The following is a 20,441-nucleotide window of genomic DNA, read 5'->3' on the forward strand; positions in this document are numbered from 1 at the left end:
ATCTTTTGCTACCTGTATTTGCTCTCTTATCTCATTGTTGGAATGATCAGTTTTTGCTTGTATTTGCTCATTTAGATCATTCTTTAATTCACAGATCATTTTAATTATGAACCCTCTGAACTCCTTCTCTGATGTTTCATCAATTTCGTTGTCCATGGATTCTGTTATTGTAGTGTCCTGGTTTGTTTGGGGCACTTTCCTCCCTTGTTTTTTCATGTTGTCTATGTGCCTTCCTTTCTTGCACTGGGGATCTGAGATATTACAGTTTCTGCCCTATATTCTTGTAGTACCTGTGCAGAGTGCCTGTATCTCACCTTGATGTTGGGCTTCCAGGTCCTGCTGGTGTCCCTCAATGTATGCTACTGCTACTAAAGGTGATGGTGGCAATAGCCAAGGTAATTCGAGATAATAGTTAAGGTGCCCCAAGATGGAAGCAATGTCTTACAGAGATGAGGCTGAAAGGGTGGGCCTCACAGTCCATTTGGGATGCCTGCTCTGAGATGCGGATACTTCTAGGCCCTGCCGTCAAAAAGTTAGGGGCTACTGTGTGGGGAAGGCTATGGCGATGACTGCAGCATCCCACGATGGAAGTGGGTTGGGCTTGGGGGCTCAGGTGTGTGTGTGGAAGGGGGGGCGAACTTGGACCTATCCTGGACCTAGGTCCTGTGCAAATCGGTGTAGACAGATAGTGGGCCGGGCCTGGGCTCCGTGGTAGTTTGCTGGTTGCAAGGGGCAGTCCTGTGTTGGAGGCTGGGCTCCGGCGGGTGCCTGCCAGTGGAGGGTGGACCCAGGCCTACTGTGAGCCTGGGCCCCACACAGGCCGGTGTGGGAGGATCTGGGCCATGCTTGACGTCTCGTGGTAGTCTGCTGGTCGGAAGTGGGGTTCTGTGCCAGAGGTCTGGCAGGTGTCTGCCCTGCTGGTGGAGGGGTGGACCCCGGCCTCTGTATATTTCTTTTCATTATTTTAGTGTTTGGTCTTTCCCATGGTTTATAGTCACCCGTTTTCTTTCAAGAGTCATTTCTCTTTTCAAGAAACATAGACAGTTATTGGACAATTTTTCCTTCTGATTTTAAGGCAAAGGTGGAATAGACTTAATGTTTTTGTAGTATCCAAACTGAATACAAGTGGAGGCCAACTTTTAAGTATTTTTACATTTTAAATCAATTTAACAATCTGGAATAAAATATGTCTGTCCTCTCTTGACACACCTGCATTCATAATGACCAAATAAACAGCATAAAATTAAATATCAAAGATGACTTTGAACCTGGATTTGCTGATTTTTTTTTCATGTATTTTTTTACTGTCCTAAATAATTTTTTTTTCTTCATCAATTTGTGTAGCCATATGGTTTCTTTCTTGAGCTTGTCAGTATCTGAAAAGCAGTCAGGTGGCTCTCCCCGATTGCTCTGCAGATATTGAGGGAGCCTTGCATTCCCAGAATCCACGTGGCTGCAGTGTGTAATTGTTTACAGATGTTACTGACTATGATTTGGTGATATTTTGCTGAAGGTTTTGCCTCTGGTTCATGAGAGCTGCCAGTCTAAAGTTTTTCCAAGTAGGGCAGAGCTGGCTCCTAAAATGAATTAGAAAGTGTTGCCTTTCTCCTGTTTTTTCTAGAGGAGATTATGTAGAATTGGTGTTAATTCTTCTTTAAATGTTTAGTACAAAACAAACCATTTGCACCTGGAGATTTCTTTTTAGGAAATTTAAAAATTTACACATTAAATTTGTTTAGTAACTAAACTACTATCAGTGTTTTAATAGTCTGTGGATATCAGGGAATTGGTCCATTTATGTAGTTTGTTGAATTTGTTTGTAGTATCCCTCTCTTGTCCTTTTAATGTTTGTGGGACTGTAAGGGTAGGGACGCCTTCATTCTCGTCTCATCTTCTGTCTTTTCTGTCAATCTTGCTGGAAGGTGTGCCTATGAAAATCATCTTTTCAAAAAACCGTCTATTTCATTTATTTTTTTCTGGTTTTCTGTCTTCAATTCTATTGATTTCTGCACTTTACTTTTCAACTTTGTAAGTTTATTTTGTGCTTTATTTCTTGAGATGGAGTTTAGTTTCTTATTTGCTACAGTATTTTGTGTAACTTTAATAATACTCGAATAATAATACTCGAATAATTGTTCTAGCACCCTACATGTTTTGATATGTTGTATTTTCATGTTATTCAATGTATATTTTTTATTTCTCTTTTCAATATTTTAGTCTTTGGTCCAGAGATTTTTTAGGAATGTACTTTTTAAAAATTCCAGGGATTTGGGGGGATTTTCCTTTTTTGTTTCTGTTATTAACTTGTAGCTTGGTTCCATTTTGGTCAAAGAATATTCTATGTGTGATTTCAGTTTCTTTCAATGTTTTGTTTTATGACTCAGAATATGATGTATCTCAGTAAATGTTCCTTAGCTACATGCAAAGAATGAGGAACCTGTTGTTGGGTAGAGTGTACTGTAAACGTTAGACCCTATTCCTAGGTGTTCTGCGTGTGTATTTTTCTTTTAGTTCTATTAGTTTTTACTTCATGTATTTTGCATCTCTTATCAGATACATGCCCATTTAAGATCATTGTATCTTTTTGGCATATTGACCCTTTATTGTTAAATAGTGTTCCTCTGTCCTTGGCACATTGAAGTTCATCTGCTAATAATAAAACCACTCTAAGCTTTTTCTTTTAAATTGGTATTTGCTGGTTATATTTTTCTTTTCATTATCTTTAAATTTACCCATGTAATTGTATTTAAATGTATTTCAGGTAGTATATAGTTAGATCATTTTAAAAATCTCAGTCACTATCTCCAAAGTATCAGAGAACTTAAATTTTGTGTTCCTTGATGCATGGCAGACTGAAGTCGGCCGTCTTGTTTTCATTTTCTGTTTGCCCCTTTTTTATTCCTGTTTCCCTTTTCCACCTTCCTGTGGTTTACCTGGAAATTGTAATATTCCCTGCCCTGGTTGGTGTGTTCTTGTTGCCATTGCTGTATGGATTACAGTATTGTAGCCCACTAGACTTCAAGTGAAGTCTGAGAACCTTGCCACCATTTAGGCACATTAACCTTTTTTTTTCCCCATAATTTAGTTTTCTTAAATATTTCCTTTATATACATTGAGATCCATGTCAGAAGATATAATTTCACTTTAAGCCATCTAGAGCAGAAAATATTTAGTTTCCATAGAACCTTCACGGCCACTTTACAGTATTAACAACTTACATTATTATGCAATATTTTATAATCGATGAACCAATATTAATACTTTATTATTAAAGTGCACAGTTCAGAGATCACCATTTGTTGTACACTTTGGGGAGTGTACACTGGCGTGCATTCACCGTTGCTATACTTGCTGTGGCAGTCCTCCTCCTGTTCCTCCTTTCCTCCCGGAGCCATCTGCAAGCATTACTTGCAGTCTGCCTTTCCCAGAATGCCATGTATTCGGGATCATAGTGTGCAGCCTTTTCCGATCAACTTCTCTCACTGAGCAATCCGTGTTTCCTCATGTCTTTTTAGGCCTAATTCCTTTTACTGCTGATCAATATTCCACTATATGGAGGTACCAGCTTATCCTTCCATTATTGAAGGAAGTCTTGCTTGCTTCCAAGTTTGGGCAATTGGATAACTGAGTGTGATTGTTGGATCATATGGTGGTAGGAGTGTTTAATTCTATAAGAAACTGCTAAATTGTCTTTCCAAGTGGCTTTTGCATTCCAATCAGTAGTGAATACTGCTACTTCATATCCTAATATCCAGGCACAAGGGGGCAACTTTATAATCTCAGCTACTCAGGAGGCTGAAGCAGGAGAATGGCAAGTTTGAGGTCAGTGTGGGTGATTTAGTGAGACACTGTCTTAAAAAAAAAAAAAAATGGGTGGGGGGTGTAGTATAGCTCAGTGGTAGAGCGGCAGGAGACCCTGGGTTCCATCTCCAGTAGAGAGAAGAAAACAGATGGGGATTAAGCACTAACATTTTAGCTATCTTACCATATCTAAAGGGGTCTCTGTTTGCAGTTCCCTGGCTTGATGGTGTGTCTTTCCATATGCTTACTTGCTACCTGTATATCTGATGATGCAGTTATTTTCCCATTATGTAAATATCTAGCTGATTTCTGATTGTTGAGTTTCATGAGTTCTTATGTCTTGGAGGAAAACCTTTTATCAATTGTGATTTACAAAGATTTCCTCCCTCTCTGGGGCTTGTCTTTTTATTCCGTTAACACCAGCTTTTTCTTTCTTGGATTGTGCTTTTGGTGGTATGAATTGCCAAAACCAACGTCACCTAGGTTTTCTCCTGTCTCATCTTTTATGGATATATGGTCTTTCATTTTCCATTTAGGTCTAAGTTTCGAACGAATGGTATTTTTGTTGCTGATTTCTAACATGATTTTATTGCAAAGAACTCTTTATAAAATCAGTCCTTTAAAAATTGTTGAAACTTGCCTTGTGGCCCTGGAAACAGCCTAGTGTGACTATCTCATGTACTTGAAAAGATGATGCCTGCTGAAATTGCATCTAGTGTTAATCATTGAAGTTATTCCTCTAGCTCAACCTAATTATGTGAGCTCTTTAAAGACAGTCTTTTCCCTTTATGGGCATAGAGAGGGGGCCAAGAGATGCCAAGTGTGAGAAGCATCACGCCTTGGAGATGGGAGGAGCCATGTGGGGAGGAATAGGGGTGGCCTTAGGAGCTCCCTGAAGGTAGCCCCAGATGGCTAGCATAGAAATAGGGACCTCAGGTCTACAAACCCAAGAAAGGAATTCCTCTGTGACAGCAGTGTGTTTGACTGAAGACACTGAGTGTCAAGATGAGGAAGTAGTCAGCCAACACTTTGATTTCAGCCTTGGGACACTGGGAACTGAGAGGCAGTGCTGTCCTGACCACAGGACTGCGAGGTGCCAATGGAGATTGCTTTACCTGATGGAGATTGTGGTAATTCATTATGTGGCAACAGAAAATAAAGGAGGATTCCATTTGCCTTCACCAAGATGGACAGGATGGCAAAACAAAGGATCAGATGCCGGGTGGCCAAGATGAATCTCCGGAGGCAAGAGGACCCGGGTGCTATGGAGATGAGCTACTCAGTCCTGCAGTTTTGTGTCAACAGCACATGACCCAACTCAAAAAAATGCTCCAGCCTTCTAGGGCACCTGATGCCAGGATGTGCCCACAGAAAACAGATGCGTCCCTACAGTGTTAGCCACAGAAAACCACCAGCTTAGCTCCAGAACTGAATGAAGTCACACCAGCACAAGAGGACAGGTCTATCCAAAATCTTTATATAAATTCACAAATTCTGTTGAAAGTGTACAAGCAGTCTGAACTGACTGGAACAAAAGCGACATTTTTGTTTTCCATGAATAGTCACTGTACAATTCAGAGAAGGTATTCAAAGAAACTGAACTGGGTTGGAGAAAAAATACTGTGTCACATGAAAAACAATTCACGGTTGAAAGGAAACCCTGTTGTGAATGAGTCAAATATCTGTCACACAGCCACCCCTTCCCTAACAGTACTAAGCTCCTGCTTTGATTTATAAAATGCACACATTTCCAAAACTGCTCAACATTTCCACTTATAAATTAATTCACAGGATTCATGCAGTTGCTTTTTAGCTTCAACTCAATATTAGCAAAGATAATGCAAAACGAACCCTTATAAGCAACAAAATTACCTTCCTTCCTAAAGAAAAGGTGACACTAGCTACTTCCACTCATTCCCTCTCCTCTGAAAAGTCTGTGATGTCATTAAAGAGGAGCGGCTTCCTCTGTGAGCCCAGGACTGAGCCTGCTGTGGGCTGCTCTTGCCTCATTCACAGACTGATCAGCCTCAAGGAACTGGGGTCTGGAATGTCTTTTGGAACCAGAAAGTATGCACAGGTGACAAACAACTCAAGAGTGTCCACCCTGGTTTACTGCCCAGAAGGGAGGGCCTGTGAGCCACACACACCTACTGGGGCCTTACAGTTTGGGTGACTGGTCAGCAGACAGCATCTGGGACACGTCAGACACAGGTCTCGGTCTTCCAGCAATATCTACTTTGCCAGATTTCATCCCCTTGTTGAAGAAAATGGAATAGAAAGGGAAATGGAGCTGCCAGTAAAAATCATTACTCCCCTCCCATCTCACACCCCAGTTTTCCAAACCCTTGCTCCCTTTTGACAAAATGGCTCTTAAATGACCTTTGTCTCTCCTTGCACCAGTGAAAGAAAGTAAGTTTGCAGAAACTCATGGTTCAGAGAGACTGCAAGCCGAGCAAGCAAGGCTACTGGTGCAAAGGTCAGAACCATTCAAGTAAGTGTCACACCAGCTTCCGGATACCTCCAAGGCTTGACTTCTCTTCCTGGAGACGGCTACAGCACGTTCCAGCCAATTTCCTACCCGGAAACAGGTGGGAATAGTCCACGCATCATTGAAGGCTAAGCAGCCTCAGGTCAGTTTTTTTATAGCTCTTTGGGCAACATGAAAAAAAAGCAGGATCCCTGTCCTGTGTTTATGATTTTCCCACATGTGAACCATGTAAATTCTATGTTACGCCAAGTAACTTAGCTTTATTAAACTGCACTTTTCTAGGACCAACACTGAATGAAATGGATTACCAAAAACTTCCTACGGGAGCTTCCTCACTTCCCTTGTAGTGAGGAAAACAGTGGCAAAACTTCAAGTGTCAATTTCCCTTTTTTTGGAGGAAGAGGTTTAGAAAACACAACAGCTTGCTTTCTGAACCCCAGTTTTTTCTGAAATGAACTCGAGGCAGGGAAAATTATTTACAAAAGTGGGCATTCCTTATAGACAAAACCGCTAATCCTGGAAAAGCCCAGTGAAGGAGATGCTGAATGGCTACGTTCTTAGGCCAGAGGCCAGAGCCCAGCATCTCACGTCCCTGACTTCTTCACGCCAGAATGCAGTGGGACTAGAGCGGAGCCCACGGGAGCCCCAGGGGCCTGCTCTGTATGCCCAGAGAGCTGTGCCAGGGACTGCAGGTAGAAACCCAGCTTCCTGGACCAACTCCGCCAGGAAGCTGTTCTCCTGAGAGAGCAGAGCAACTTGGCAAGCTTAAAGGCGAGGGTTTTCATTCTTTTCATTAAACAGGCTGTGATAAAATTAACAGTGAAACTGGCACAGAACCAACCAGCCCCCCATCCCGACGTGCAAATCTCGCAGTAACAGAAGGCCATCCAGAGGCTACACGTTGGTCTCCAGTCCCAGCAGACGGCCCATCCTCTCCACGTTCTTGTCAATGGTCGTCTGACATGTTATCTCCTTGGCACATTCCATAGGGAACCAGCCTCTTTCTCCATCTCGAAGCCGCTCCCCCTCATACCAGCCTGCAAGGAAGAAGAGAGTCTACACCCAGCCAGACGCAAGGGGCGGTCTGAGGAAGATGGGGGACCATTCAGGTTCAAGCAGGGTCTGGCTTCAGGCTGGGAGCCCTGGTCATGAAGGTGTGTGGGTAGAGGTGAGAGAGAAGGAAAGGTTTCAGGACAGGATGAATGGCGCTGCTGGGAAGGGACATGAGCAGAGCCCTGGAGGTAAGGAGGTCCAGGGAGTCTGAGAGCTTGGGCGGGGCCAGGGCAGGGGGTGCTTTGGGAAGGAACAGCACAAGGAGATGGGGGCGGGGGGGGGGGAGTTGGTTCTTTTGAAAGTAAGGAAGACCCTTTGGAGAGAACTAGGTCGCTGGGGATGGGAAGGAAAGCAAACTTCTCCTGCCTGTGTCCTAATTCAAAAGCAAATGTGTGGATAATTGACCAGCTGTAGCTAGAGGGGCGGCAGGTAGCTCAAGAGACCTTTCAGAAGCTACATAAAAACTTTGGTAAAAGCTTTCAAATGCATCAGTGTCCCCAAACACCTGTCATCTTTAGGGCCTGAGAAGCCTCCAATGCAGGAAATGAAATCTCAGGAGAGAGAAGGAATAAGAATGGGGAGGAGGCAGCGGCAGCCTTGGAGCTGGGTGGCAGCTGGGGCTCATTCCCATGCTAGGGTTTGCCACTCGGCTAGATAAGGCTCCTCGTCTGCACCAGTGCCCAGGTGCCCAGGAACACCCCACTCACCATCACCCACGCGCTGATAGATGAGGACCACATCGGCCACCTGCAGGGAGAGCTCATCTGGCTGCTTGGCTGTGAAGGACCTGATGACTTCCACCTGGGTCAGTGCTGGGGGGAAAGGACACACTGAGCTTGCAATGGCAGAGCAGCAGCAAGCTGCAGATACAGACTAGATTGAGCTTTCACCAGCTCCAGGCGGCCCTAAGGAACAGAGCTGGGAAGCGGAAGCTCTGTCCTGCTCAGGAACTGCAGAAGCTCAGACTCCAGAGCACCTGTGCTGCCTGGGAACCTCATCACCCCTCAGACTCCAGAGCACCTGTGCTGCCGGAGAACCTCATCCCCTGGAGCAGGAGTCACTAGTCATGTCACACACGAGCAGAAAACGGCCACTGTGCCCTGTGTAAACTGAGGCGAGAGATTAGGTGACATGCCACAGCCATGCAACTGATGGTCAAGTCAGCAGCTCCCAGTGCTCTGGCTCATCCAGAGTGAGTCCCCATCCCACCAGGAGCAGCGCGTGAAAGCGACAACCTCTAGGAATCATAAGAAGGCCAACCAGAGGCATAGGGGACATTTCCAGGTTTCCTTCCCCCATGCTGATGCATGACACAAAATCACACCCCAGCTATGCGCTGCTGGGTGACAGGGCTTCTTCCTTCACTTGCAAATATGAAATCTGACTTCAGGCTGATCCGTCGGGCTTTGACTCTGTCCAAAAGCTGACTTTTTGATGCTCCAGCTAACCTGTTTTGATGACCTAATTCTTTGGATTTGACCCTCTTTCAAACAGAATCATCCCTAATGCCAAAGTTAAGGAGCTAAAAATAAGCACAGGACACCACCCTTTACGGCAGTGGCCCCCAGTTCTCTGGAAAAAAAGAGCACATGTTCTTAACTTTACCATGTAACAGAGGTCAAAAGGAATCTTTAGGTTGAAAACTTCCTGCTTGGATCCCAACTGTTGCTATGGAGATGACTAAACTTGGGACATGCCCATTCACTACAGACAGTTCAAACAGGGTATTCACCTCCACCCTCCCAGGAACCATGTGGAACATAAATGATGTTCTTGACTTGCAGATGATTGAACAGGCTCAGGAAGGACACCCCGGGGAAGCAAGGAAGCAAGAGGTGGGGGTGGAGACCACCCATGGCCTAGCGTCCAGCAAGGGGCAGCCCCTCCCACTCCCAGCAGGCTGCCTCAGGGACTTACAGGTTCGGTCTGGAGGCTGCTTCCCACTGCTGTGTCCCAGGGCGGTGATCCAGCGAGCCCGCTCACTCCTGAACAGGCAAACAGTGAGGGTTAGGGCGCTGGGCAGATGGCCAGAGCTCCAGACACCCCGCCACGCCCATCCAGAAGACGCTCCCGGAGGGGTGGGAGGCTGGCCTTCAAAACAAGCAATGTAAGGGCCACAGTCCCAAATAGGCAGAAAATCTCATCATCAAAGGTCCCTCATGGTTCAGCTCTTGTTGGCTAAATGGCATTTCTCAGGTGACAATCTGCCATTTAGTAAAGGGCTGATGACACCAAGACATCACAGACACGGAGAACCCTCCTAAATGGGTGTTCAGTGTCTCCAAAGGTAAACCTCATGTTTCACAAGGACCTGACGACTTCCAGGTCAAGCCTTGTCCACGGCTTCCCTCCCCTCACACACGACCCCCACCCCCAGGGAAACAAAAGTGGACACTCAGCATGATATGTTGTGAGTGGGACGGGCAGCTAAGTATGACCCTTTCTGGAATAAAATGGCTTTGACTCTATTTAGACTCTTCTCCAATGCTCTACAAGGATTTCATGAGTACAGGAAAAGAAGAAAAAAAAAAAAAAACAGGTACCTAAGACTTTTAAAAATACAGGATGTAGTTATAATTACATGAAATAAAACAATGAACTGACACCGAAAGTTCCCCTGAGTGAGCCCTGCTCCCTAACAATCAGCCCCAGCTTTGTATTTTGAAAATAAAACCTCAAATCACAACTAATTAAACCACACAAATGCACACTTCAACACCCTTTAAGAAGCACACACTAAACCCACGGGTCAGTGCAGGCACTACTGGCCACATCCCAACGTAGGGGACATTCAGTGTTCCCTACACCCTCCCAAGAGCCTGGAGAAGAAGGCGCTGGCCAGGTGGAAGTTCTGAGCAACCCTAACTGGGCCAACCTCCAGGGTGACACTCCTCCTGCTTAGGAAGGGACTGCCGCATGGTTGACTGCTTCATGCTCATGCATGGGAAGGCATTTTCTGACACTACCGCCTGCCTGCCTCTAAGTCTCCTGACACTGCCACCCACCCTCACTCCCCCACGGGCATCCCCCTGCCGTGCCAGGCAAGCAGCTCACCTAGCGCACCAAGGGGCCCATCACACCTGTCACCGCCCGCTCCTAACTGCAGAGCCCGTTCTCCCTGCAGAACACAACACTGCGCTGTCAGCAGGCCTGGCTCTGACTGCTCACCTAGAGAGGTGAGCACCCTGCTCTGGATCCAAGAGGGGGTATCCCCAGTAGGTGCTTGTGAAACAAGGGGGTCACGTAAGGACCATCTCTGACAGAATTCAATTCAAAGGGAACAGGCTGGGCCCCGCCAGGCTGGCGTATGGAGCTGTAATCCGCAGACGTTCTATGGACAATGACGGCCTACCCAGCTTGGGAAAGCCTGGCCTCCGTCTGTAGGCAAAGGGCTTCCCGGTGGTTCTGCAAGGTCCCCCCTGAGAGGACCACTGCCTCCTGCCTCCGCCTGGCCACAGAACCTGGGAGCGACATGAGCCAGGCCCCGCACAGCCCCAGCCCTGTGTCCAGTGGCCTCAGCCTGCTGTGGGCCCAGCCGGCCAAAGGGAACGGTCCACTGTGTGGTGTGCTGCCTGGATGCCCACGGCATCTCATAGACACAGCAGCCCCTCCCAGGGCCCAGGAGAGAACAAGACGCTCCTTGTTGCCCTTGCTGAAAGGAGCGGCTTCTTGAAACAGCTCCCAGGGAGTCAGTCCTCCCCCTCGGGGAGGCTGTGGGAGCCATGGACTCCTCAGGAGCTCTCTCCCACCCCACAGGGGGAAGCTCAGCATCCGAAACAGGGCAACCCGCTCACTGTGAGACCAAACTCCAAGGACAAGAAGAGCAGGCGCGGATTGCTCATTGCCACTTCAGATGTCACATCCACAGCTGGCCAACAGGCACCTGCTTCTCCAGGGACACTGCAAGGATGGCGAGGGATGTGCTGTTGAGTGCACGCCCAGCTGACTTTCCCCTTGAAGCCATGCTGATGCCCATCCCATCCCAACTGCCACCGCTCCATCCCATCCGTCCCTCCTTCCACCAACATGCTCCGAGCGCACAGGCCTTGTGCCAGGCTGGGGGCGCCAGGGGAACAAAATGGGGTCTCTTGCTTGTCACAGCCCTCGATATGGGGGAGAAAACAACTCATACTAATCCCACCCACAATGTGTGGGACAGAGCCCTCTGCCCAAGGCACATGTGAGGGAAGGGAGAGGCCGAGTGGAGAAAGGCCTCTTTTAAGGACAGGTGGCACGATCCTTCCAGCCCAGCCCTGTGTGAAGTGGTGCCTCCAGCTTCTGACTCCAGAGTGACCAGCAGAAGCACCTTGTCCTGCCCTGCCAGACCAAGAAGCGCAGCAGGTTTAAACTGAACTGCACGAAGGCAGGAGAGGCAGAGGCCAAGGCCTGAGTGCAGACAAGCCTCTGCTAGGAGGATGCACTGGGGAGGTGGGAAGGGGTTCTAGTGACAGAGGCAGGACTGCCCAGAAGGAGCCCAGGACCCAGGAGAGTGCTGGAGGAGGACGTCCCACCCTAGGCGAGGGCTTCTCAGAGACCCTGCTGACCCCAGCCTCCCTTTCATTCTCCTGCAGTGGCGCTGGTCAGTTATTCCTTGCATTCGTCGTCCTCACAGCCTGCAGGTGAGCTGTGGTTTCCTAGGACATGTCTACACCCCAGGCCTCTGGGGACATGCCCTCTGGAGCATGAGGAGTGGAGCTGGGAAGGTGGCCTCGTCCATTCCTCCACATGCCAAGAGCTCCATGAACTGACCTGGGAAGAACACTCCCCCAGGTGAACACGTCACCGTGAACCCGAGACACACCCCACAGAACCGGAGGCAGGCTCACTTTACCACATTTAAACAATCTCACCCAAGCCAATGAGCCTCCCTAGCCACCAAAAGGAGTTCTAGGCTGAGATTTGCAACATGCTGCAGCTAAAGCGATCACTCCCACCAGTCCCCATGGGCTGGGTCAATTAGCTGTTGGTAAGTGATGAAAACCCTCGCTCCCTCCCAGCAAATGGGACCCAGCAGCCTGGTGTGACACTCTGGATGTGACCAGGAAAACACACTGCCCCCTAAAAAGAACACCTTCCATATAAACTGTCTTGTGCATTCTGTGCTTCTTCTTAAAAGACAAAGGAGAGGACTGTGTCTGGCAGAGCACTGACAACTTCACTCCATCCGGGTTGCTTCCTGTTGTTAATTAAGTCATTAGCAGAAGCAGGAAGCGCACAAGACTCCATGGGAACAATGCCCCTTCATCAGCATGCTCAGGGCTGGAGGGTGAAGGCCCAGCCACCCTGGCCAGGCTCCGTGCTCTGTGAAAGAGCCCCTGAAGCAGCAGCTCTGGTCATGGGTTGAGGCAACAGACCTCGGCTGAAGGAAGCCTGGGTCCCTCTAGAGCCTGTCCGGGGTGCCCATCCCTGCATCCACTGGACCCCAGTGAGATCGTTTCCACCACCAGAAACGCAGGAAGCCAAGGATGCCACTGTCCACGCCTGTCCCCCTGCCCCCACCCAGGGCAGCCCAGTGGGCTTCCTTTTAATGAAGGCAGACACAGGGGCTCCCACTCCCACATTCCTCCTGAAAAGCCCCGGAAAAGGCAGGACAGTGCAAACAGGCTCCCTTTGTCCTTCTAGGAAGGGTGAGTTGTTTTTTCTCCCCAGACTCCTGTCTCATTAGCAGCACAAAGACTGAGGACTGGGGACAGAGGGGTAACAGCATGCATGGCCTAGCCACACACACCATAGCCCAGCTGAGGGAGAGGAACAAGTGGCACTGGGGGAAAACTGCTCAGCAACAACAGAAAGGGCAGCACACAGACCCGGGTGGCCACCCTCCTACCTGTCCTGGAGGCAGAAAAGCCAAGTGTGCTAATTTGGGGTCAATTCCAAAAATATGTACTGGGAACCTGCTACGTACAGATAAAAAAGGAGGGGTGCAGAATGGAGGTGAGACTGGGGATAAGTACCAGAGCAGCCCAACTGGAGGACGACGGTGCTCAGCAGGCCTCGGGTGGATGGAGACAAGAGCCTGGGAAACGGGTGGTGGAAAGAGGTGGAAGATGTGGTAGAATCCCCCTGCCCCCACCTGTGAAGGTGGCCTCATCCATTCCTTCACGCGCCAACAGCTCCATGAACTGACCTGGGAAGAACACTCCCAGGTGAACACATATAGAAGGAACAGCAGAAGTTGACTATGCAAAGAAGCATCAAAAATGGTTCCAAATCTCCAGGCTGGGTAGGTAAGAGCAGGCCGAGGTGTGACACCTGGGGCTGGAATTTCCCCAGAGGCTCCCTATGAAGGCAGGTGCTGTTGAGATGGGGAGAAATTGGGAGGTGGCCCTAGCTGGAGGAGCCCTTGCTGAGTGCATGCCTTTGTAGTGTTACTGTATCCTGCCCCAAGCTCTTTTTCTCTCTCTTCCTGGCCACCCCTGCTCCCTGCCATGAAGTTCTGCCTCACCACAGTCAGTTACTATGGACTGAAAGCTCTGAAACCATGAGCCAAAACACCTTCCTCCTTTAAGTTGTTTTTCTCAGTTGTTTTGTCACAATAATGGAAAGTTGACTAACACACAAATGGTACATTTACAGACGTGTGCATTAGGGAACAGCATGGGGCTCGGTTTTTTTTTGAGGGGTGCTTTAGGCAGTACTGGGGATCAAACCAGGGCCTCATGTGGACTAGGCAAGTGCTCTGCCACTGAGAGACATATTCAGTCCTTCTCATTTCTTATGTTTTTCTTTTTTTATTGATATTTTTTATATATGACAGCAGAATGCATTCCAATTCATAGTACACATATAGAGCATAATTTTTCATATCTCTGGTTGTATATAAAGTATATTCTACCAACTGAACTATATCCCCAACCCCTTCATTTTTCATTTTAAAACAAGGTCTAAGTTGCTGAGGCTGGCCTTGAACTTGTGATCTTGCCCCAGCCTCCCAGGCTGCTGGGATTACTGTGCCTGGCTATATTTCTGGAGGGGAGAAAGGAAAGAAGTGGCTGCAGACGAGGAGGTGAGCCATGGGAGCACAGATAAGAAGCTGAGAAAGGGAAATCTTGGTGCGGGCATGGAAATGTCTCCTGGTTGGCAGCTTCTCAGTAAGGCTAAGTGCCCTACTAGACAGCAGGGGCTGCGGGGGCCGCCTGGCACACCCTGACGCTTACCAAGCGCTGGCGGAGCCTGGTGATGGTGCCTTCACTGCTCACATAAGCAAAGCCACTGCACTGTGCCCCAGATGACCCTCTCAAGGGGCTCAGCTGTCCTGTGCAAACAGCCACAGGACAGGCTGTGGAGATCACACCCCTGCTCATCCCAGGTGCACCCCCCCACACACACAGACAGTTTTTCAAAGGCAAATAGGGAGCTGTGCATCCCATTCCTTTTCAGGCCATGGAATCAGGCCAAAGGGTAAACACTCCACCCTGGAGTTCAGCTGTCACTCCAGCCAGCAAGGCATTGCCAACCTTGCCTTCTCCACCAGGTTGCTGCTAGATGGTATTAATCAAGACGGACCCAGAGGCAGAAACCCTCCAACACACATGTGCATCCACACACCTCACAAGCTGGGAAACACGGAGCACGTCCTAGCCAGACCAAGCCTCCTGCTTAAAACCAGGCAGCCCAGACCACAAGCAATGGAAATGTGTGAGGAGATATGTACACTTGCTCTGACTGAAACATTCTGCAATGTATGCACACAGTGAGCACCACGTGGCGCCCCATGAGCATGGACCATGCTCATGTTTTTATGTTATTAGAAAAAAAGAAAGATGCAGAACTGGCCTGCCAATGTCTGATCATGACGTACAACTTCCTATGCTTTCAAACAGCACCCCCCTTTTTTTTCCCAGAAAAGCACATCTTGGCTGTAATATATTTCCTTTCGCTATCAGAGCCTTTTTTGTGTCTTATAAGCATTTGTTTCTCAAACTGCCATTGAGGGTAGAGGAGGGGAGGAGAATGACAGCTCCCCTCCTCTGTACCCAGAGAGACCTCTGCCCCTTCTGGAATGTTCTCTTGCTAGTAATTAAAGAACTTACAAATATGAGTCATAGCCCTGGGCTCACAGATGACATGCTAAATATTCTGAGAGCATGTCTGATTAAGGAAATGAACAAACCACTCCAAAGCGAGAGGGCAGAAAATGTGAGAGTGTCCCAGGAAAGCCAAGCTGTCGTAGAAAGGAGCAGACATGCCAGTCACCTCCTCGGAGCCAGCCAAGAAACAAGCGGTGGGATTTCATCCGTTATAAATGGGACAGTCAGGCGCACTCTGCCGATGTCAGCGGGGCCTGAATGAAGAACAAAGGGTCCCTGTAAACAGACCCAGGGACTTTCACCATCACCAACTGAGTAGGGGCTTCTCTAGTTCCTGAGAATTCTCTAGAAGGTCCACACCGTCCTAACCTCCACAGTGGTTAAACCTTTTTATCCTCAAAGTCATAAAATTCAAAGCTCAGATGTTATTAATTCCAATTTTAAAAGAGATTCCCCCAAACAAAGGAAGCCTGGCTCTCTCTCTCCTGGCTAAAGGCTTCAGTCACTTGTGGAGATGAAGGACTGCCCTGGCATGTCCCACACAGGTCACCTAAGGACAAGGAGCAGCAGAGTGGCTCTCACGGTTCCCGGGGAAGAGCCCGGGGACCCCAGGAAAGACGTGTGTGCTCTGTAAGGAAGCCTGTCGGGGAGAGACTCCTCCTCATGCCTGCCTCAAGTGCATGGGGAATCTCCTTCAGCCCTGCCTCAGCCTGAACCCCCGGTTTTCTCCACCCTAGAAGTTACTCCAACTGCCAACAGTAAGGAAATGATCATGTAACACTGTAAGACCTCTCTCAAGAGTGGAGATCTCTCTGAGATAACCCTAGTCTGCTAGTCTGAGCCTGTCGTCGACCAGCTGACCATCCACTCCACCCACCCCACCTGGGGGCCTTGGCAGAGGTGGGAACCTGAGAGAACAAAGGAGGGAGGGAGCTCCTCCTCAGCTGCACCTGACCCTCCTTGACACCTGCCCGGGAGAACTTCTGCAGGGAGGCCTCCTCCCAGGCAAATGAACTGGTCGGCTGTCCCTCAAGGGGCCAAATCGCCAGGTGGACCAAATCGCCAGGGCTGGGTGGGCCGCATGTTCACCTGGTGACACAGAACACCCCTGTGGCTCTGCCTCCCCACACAAGGGTCCACAGGCCCTTTCCACCCAGGTGCCTCTCCTGACAGAGGAGCTGGGCATTCTGTGGACCAAAGCCAGGTGACAGGAAAGACTTCAGCCCCAGGAAAAAGACTTACAGTGTGGACCGAACTACCACTGAGCACGATTCCCTAAGCCTGAGGCTTCATACTTTCATCAATAAAAAAATGATTTTGAAACCCACTATAGACATAAAATTCACACCAACTAAAGCACAATGTATCCACTGGAACTTACAGGGGCAAAAATAACATCCCTCCTTTGACATACTGAGAGGATCACAAAGGGGAAAGGTTCCCAGTGCCACACTTGCACACAGTAGGTACTCAATGACACAACAGGTGCCATGTTCACACAGGGTAGGAACTCAACAACATAATGGGTCTGTGCTTGCACATAGTAGGTACTCTACAACATAACAGGTGCCCTCCTCACATAGCACACAGTAGGTACACAATGTAACAGGTGCCCTCCTTACATAGCACACACTAGGTACTCAACAATGTAATGGGTGCCCCGCTCACACACAGTAGGTACTCAGCTGAAGACACAACAGGAGCTCCCCTTTCCAGCCGACCTCCTGGCATATACTCACTGCGTCTCAGCTCCCAGCAGCATTTCCACTTTCTCATTTGCGTGGTTACTCAGGACCGTCAGGGTGAAGAGGTGACTAGCGGAGCTCTGTCGTGAATACAGCATGGTGGAACTGTTCTTCCCTGGAGAGGAATTGAGGTCTTCATTGTCACAACATTCCACCAACAGCTGATCTCTTAAGGAATAATCGTTGACGTTGTAACTTTCCTCACTATAAGGAAACGGGAAAAGGACGTGTTGATTACGCTGGACGAGGCGGTGACGCTGTCAGCTTCCCAGTCACATTTTGGGAGGAGGAGAAGGAGAAAGACCTAATTTACAGTGTGAGTTGGAACCTCAATAACATCTGCTGACTGTGAGCCAAGGTGATCCCCCTCAATTAAGCCTCTTAGTTATTACTGTAATTATAACAGTCTAAATGGCCTCTGGGGTGTAAGGGCAGTGTTGAGAGTCTCAAACGCTCTAGGTGTCATCAGATGTCATCCTGGAACTGTCCTGTGAATGAGATCACCATGCCTCCTGGTCCCGCTCCACCGCACACTCCCCCCAGGATGAAGAGGAGCCACGGGCCTGGCAGGCACCCTGCCTCCTAAGGGCCGCGCGGAGGAGGGAAGCAGAACCCCAGAGGCCTGCCCCCTCCTGGCCCAATGCCCAGCCCTGCTCTCCCACCCTCACTGCCTTGGCACCTGCTCCAGAAGCCACGGGTTTAACCCTGCCATGCCCTGAACCTGCTCACCCCAGCACCCCAGGGTCCTCCATTCTGGGACTCTCTTCCCACCCACTGTGAACCTGCCTAGTCTAGCGCCCACTCCCTCAGCAGCTAGGCTGCTCCGAGCACCCCCCGTGGTGTCCCCTGGGAGTGCCCTTCCTTGGGGAATTGGTGACAGCTCCTGACTCCTCAGCATCTTCCCTAAGTGCAGTTCTCTGGTAGGCGCTACACCCCGACGACCACTCTCTGCAATCTGCTTTCCTCCTGGCTTTGATCCTCCTCCCGAGAAGACCTCAGCTCTGATGCTGCTGCCACCCCCACGACCCGAGTCCCTCCCCCCGAGTATGGTGTCACGGCCTCCTTCCTGCATGACACAGAGCACTACCTACATCATCCCTGAATTTCCATGCAGAGGGCCCTACTGTCACCTGGTCTCTTAGTTCCTTACTTCATCATCCCAATGACCTTGTCCTCTGCTCTACGTCAGTCACCTTGTCACCGCCGACTGCAACCTCTCCCTCCAGCACACAGTCTTCACCACTCACCCCTGTCCAAACCCCCAGTTCCACAACCCACTGTCTGCCACTGTTCCCCTCCTCGGATCCCCTGTGTCCTGTGATCAAACACAGTGACCCAGTTCTTGGAACCCAGCCATGATCACTCCTTGCACACGTGTGTGTCCCCACGCTGTGTGTGCCTGGTGAATCCTGATTGCACACTGCTCTTCCGTTCTGCACCCTGGCAGCTGGACGTGGGAAAGCTCAACGGACAACTGTCAAATAAAAGGACAGATTCAAAACATTCTGACCCTCTTCTCAGAACACTGAAGCATTACTCTACTTAATAACAAATGCAAATACATGAACTCAGGGAAGCTGAGGGAAAATAAAATTCCTTGTGCCTGGTCAAATATACTAGGAATTTCAGAACAAGCCCCTTTGTTCAAGAGATTTTGGAATTTCTTTTATTCCATGAGGGTACCTTCCAACCACTCCCTTGCAACTCTCTTTGAAAAATGTTATCTTTTCTAAAATTTAGATAGACTATCCCCTCACAAAACAGCAAATGCCGTCATTATTTATAAAAGCCAAAGACTGCCTTCTGATGGAGACTATTATTGCTCAGGTAACAAGTGACATAATGGGAACTTCCCGTGGCATCTCGTGTCCAGAGCCCTCCTCAGCCCTCCCATGCCGGACCCGCACTTCCCATACCCAGAACCAGGTGCATCTGGCACACAGATGCTTCTAGGAGAACAGGCCACATTGACAAACACGCATGGCTGCATTTCTCAAGGGTCTCCTTCACCAGAAGCAAAGTAGGTGATGTGAAGTTTGTAACATCCTGTGGATTTAACAGACAGGATTCGACAGCTCGAGACACAAGGTAAAAACCGAAAAGAAAAAAGGCTTTAAAAATTAGAAAAATCTCAAGCAACGATAACATCAAAAGCAAGTGAGAAAGAGGAGGAATGGGAGTTTTCTTGCGACTGTCCTCTCTCTGCACCTCCAAGTTACGCTTCTGCCCCAATTCACAAATTAAGAGAGAGGGCCTATGGGTCAAAAGCAGTCATTTTCTGTTAAAAGGAACCCTTCAGACAGAGAAACTGAGGACCTAAAACTGATATGGGCATCTAGGTAGGCCCTGAACACCACTGCATGGGTATCACAGGCACTTCCAAAGAAATAAGATCAAGGAGATGCCCTAGCTGTCTTTCAGGATGACTGGAGTCCAAGAGCTCAGCATCAGGGGGCAGCACCTGTTAGACCACAGGCTGAAGGCAAGACCAGGAGCTCGCGGGGGGCCTCAGGCACCAGGGGAACGAGCCCCAAGCTTTCACTCCTCCTCTTGGTTGTCAGAGCTCCTGTTACCCCCAGTGTTGGCTCAATGCAAACCCAGCTGGCCTATTTCATCAAGCTGTGGATCCCTGTCTCGCAGGGACAGAGTCAGAAGTAGGTAAATTTAAGAAATGTTTCCCCACTGTCCTTTTGAGCAGTGAGGAGGACCGTGCGACTGACCCAGACCAGGTCTCTATCCTGGCCCTCTCAGACGTCCAGTCTGGAGCTCATCTCCAGCCTCAGTTTCCCCACCTGCAGAGCATGTCCTTGGATAAGTCCTTGGAACTCTGCCCAGTTTGACTTCTGGATCCCAAACAGGATGCAAGGAACAGGTTTACCCATCTGTGTTTTAACTGATCTACCATCAATCCTCCAACACCACCATTTTATCCAGGCCAGTCAGCTTCTATAGTGTATAATAAATACTGTAGGGGTTTACACGTCCTTTGCTACTTTCTTAGTCAGTTTAATGTAAAAATAAAATCTTGATTCCATTCAAAAGTAGTAAATTGGTTATTTTTCCTGGTCTGCTACCGTCCAATGGAACAAAATGGAATGCCCGGTGAAAAGGAACTGGCTCTGGCCAGCTCCTGTGTGTTCTCTCTCCCACAGGCTCATGCCCACAGCCTCCCGAAGGTTCACGTGGGACTGGGATGGAGAGCCTTGTCTTGAGGCCAGCCAGCACCTGCCACTCTTCTGTCACAGTACATAAGGACAGCTGTGTTGGGACAGGAGTTTAGGAGGCTGAGCAGGTCCAGGGCCGGATGCCACCATGCAGCACCCA

General features: G+C 48.9%; 1 protein-coding gene across 1 annotated transcript in view; it reads right to left on the bottom strand.

Moving 5' to 3' along the window:
* Positions 1–7,149: 7,149 nt before the first annotated feature.
* Arhgef26 (Rho guanine nucleotide exchange factor 26) overlaps positions 7,150–20,441 on the bottom strand; it is a 93,696-nt gene continuing 80,404 nt past the window's right edge. Inside the window, exons 11-14 of the mRNA XM_026392937.2 lie at positions 17,112–17,321; positions 9,260–9,327; positions 8,050–8,154; positions 7,150–7,326 (exon numbers count right to left, since the gene is read on the bottom strand). Coding sequence (XP_026248722.2) covers positions 7,184–7,326; positions 8,050–8,154; positions 9,260–9,327; positions 17,112–17,321 — 526 coding nt within the window. The 3' untranslated portion in view covers positions 7,150–7,183. The remainder of the gene's footprint in view (positions 7,327–8,049; positions 8,155–9,259; positions 9,328–17,111; positions 17,322–20,441) is intronic.

Source organism: Urocitellus parryii, chromosome 2, assembly GCF_045843805.1.
Source record: "Urocitellus parryii isolate mUroPar1 chromosome 2, mUroPar1.hap1, whole genome shotgun sequence".
Classification (NCBI taxonomy): domain Eukaryota; kingdom Metazoa; phylum Chordata; class Mammalia; order Rodentia; family Sciuridae; genus Urocitellus; species Urocitellus parryii.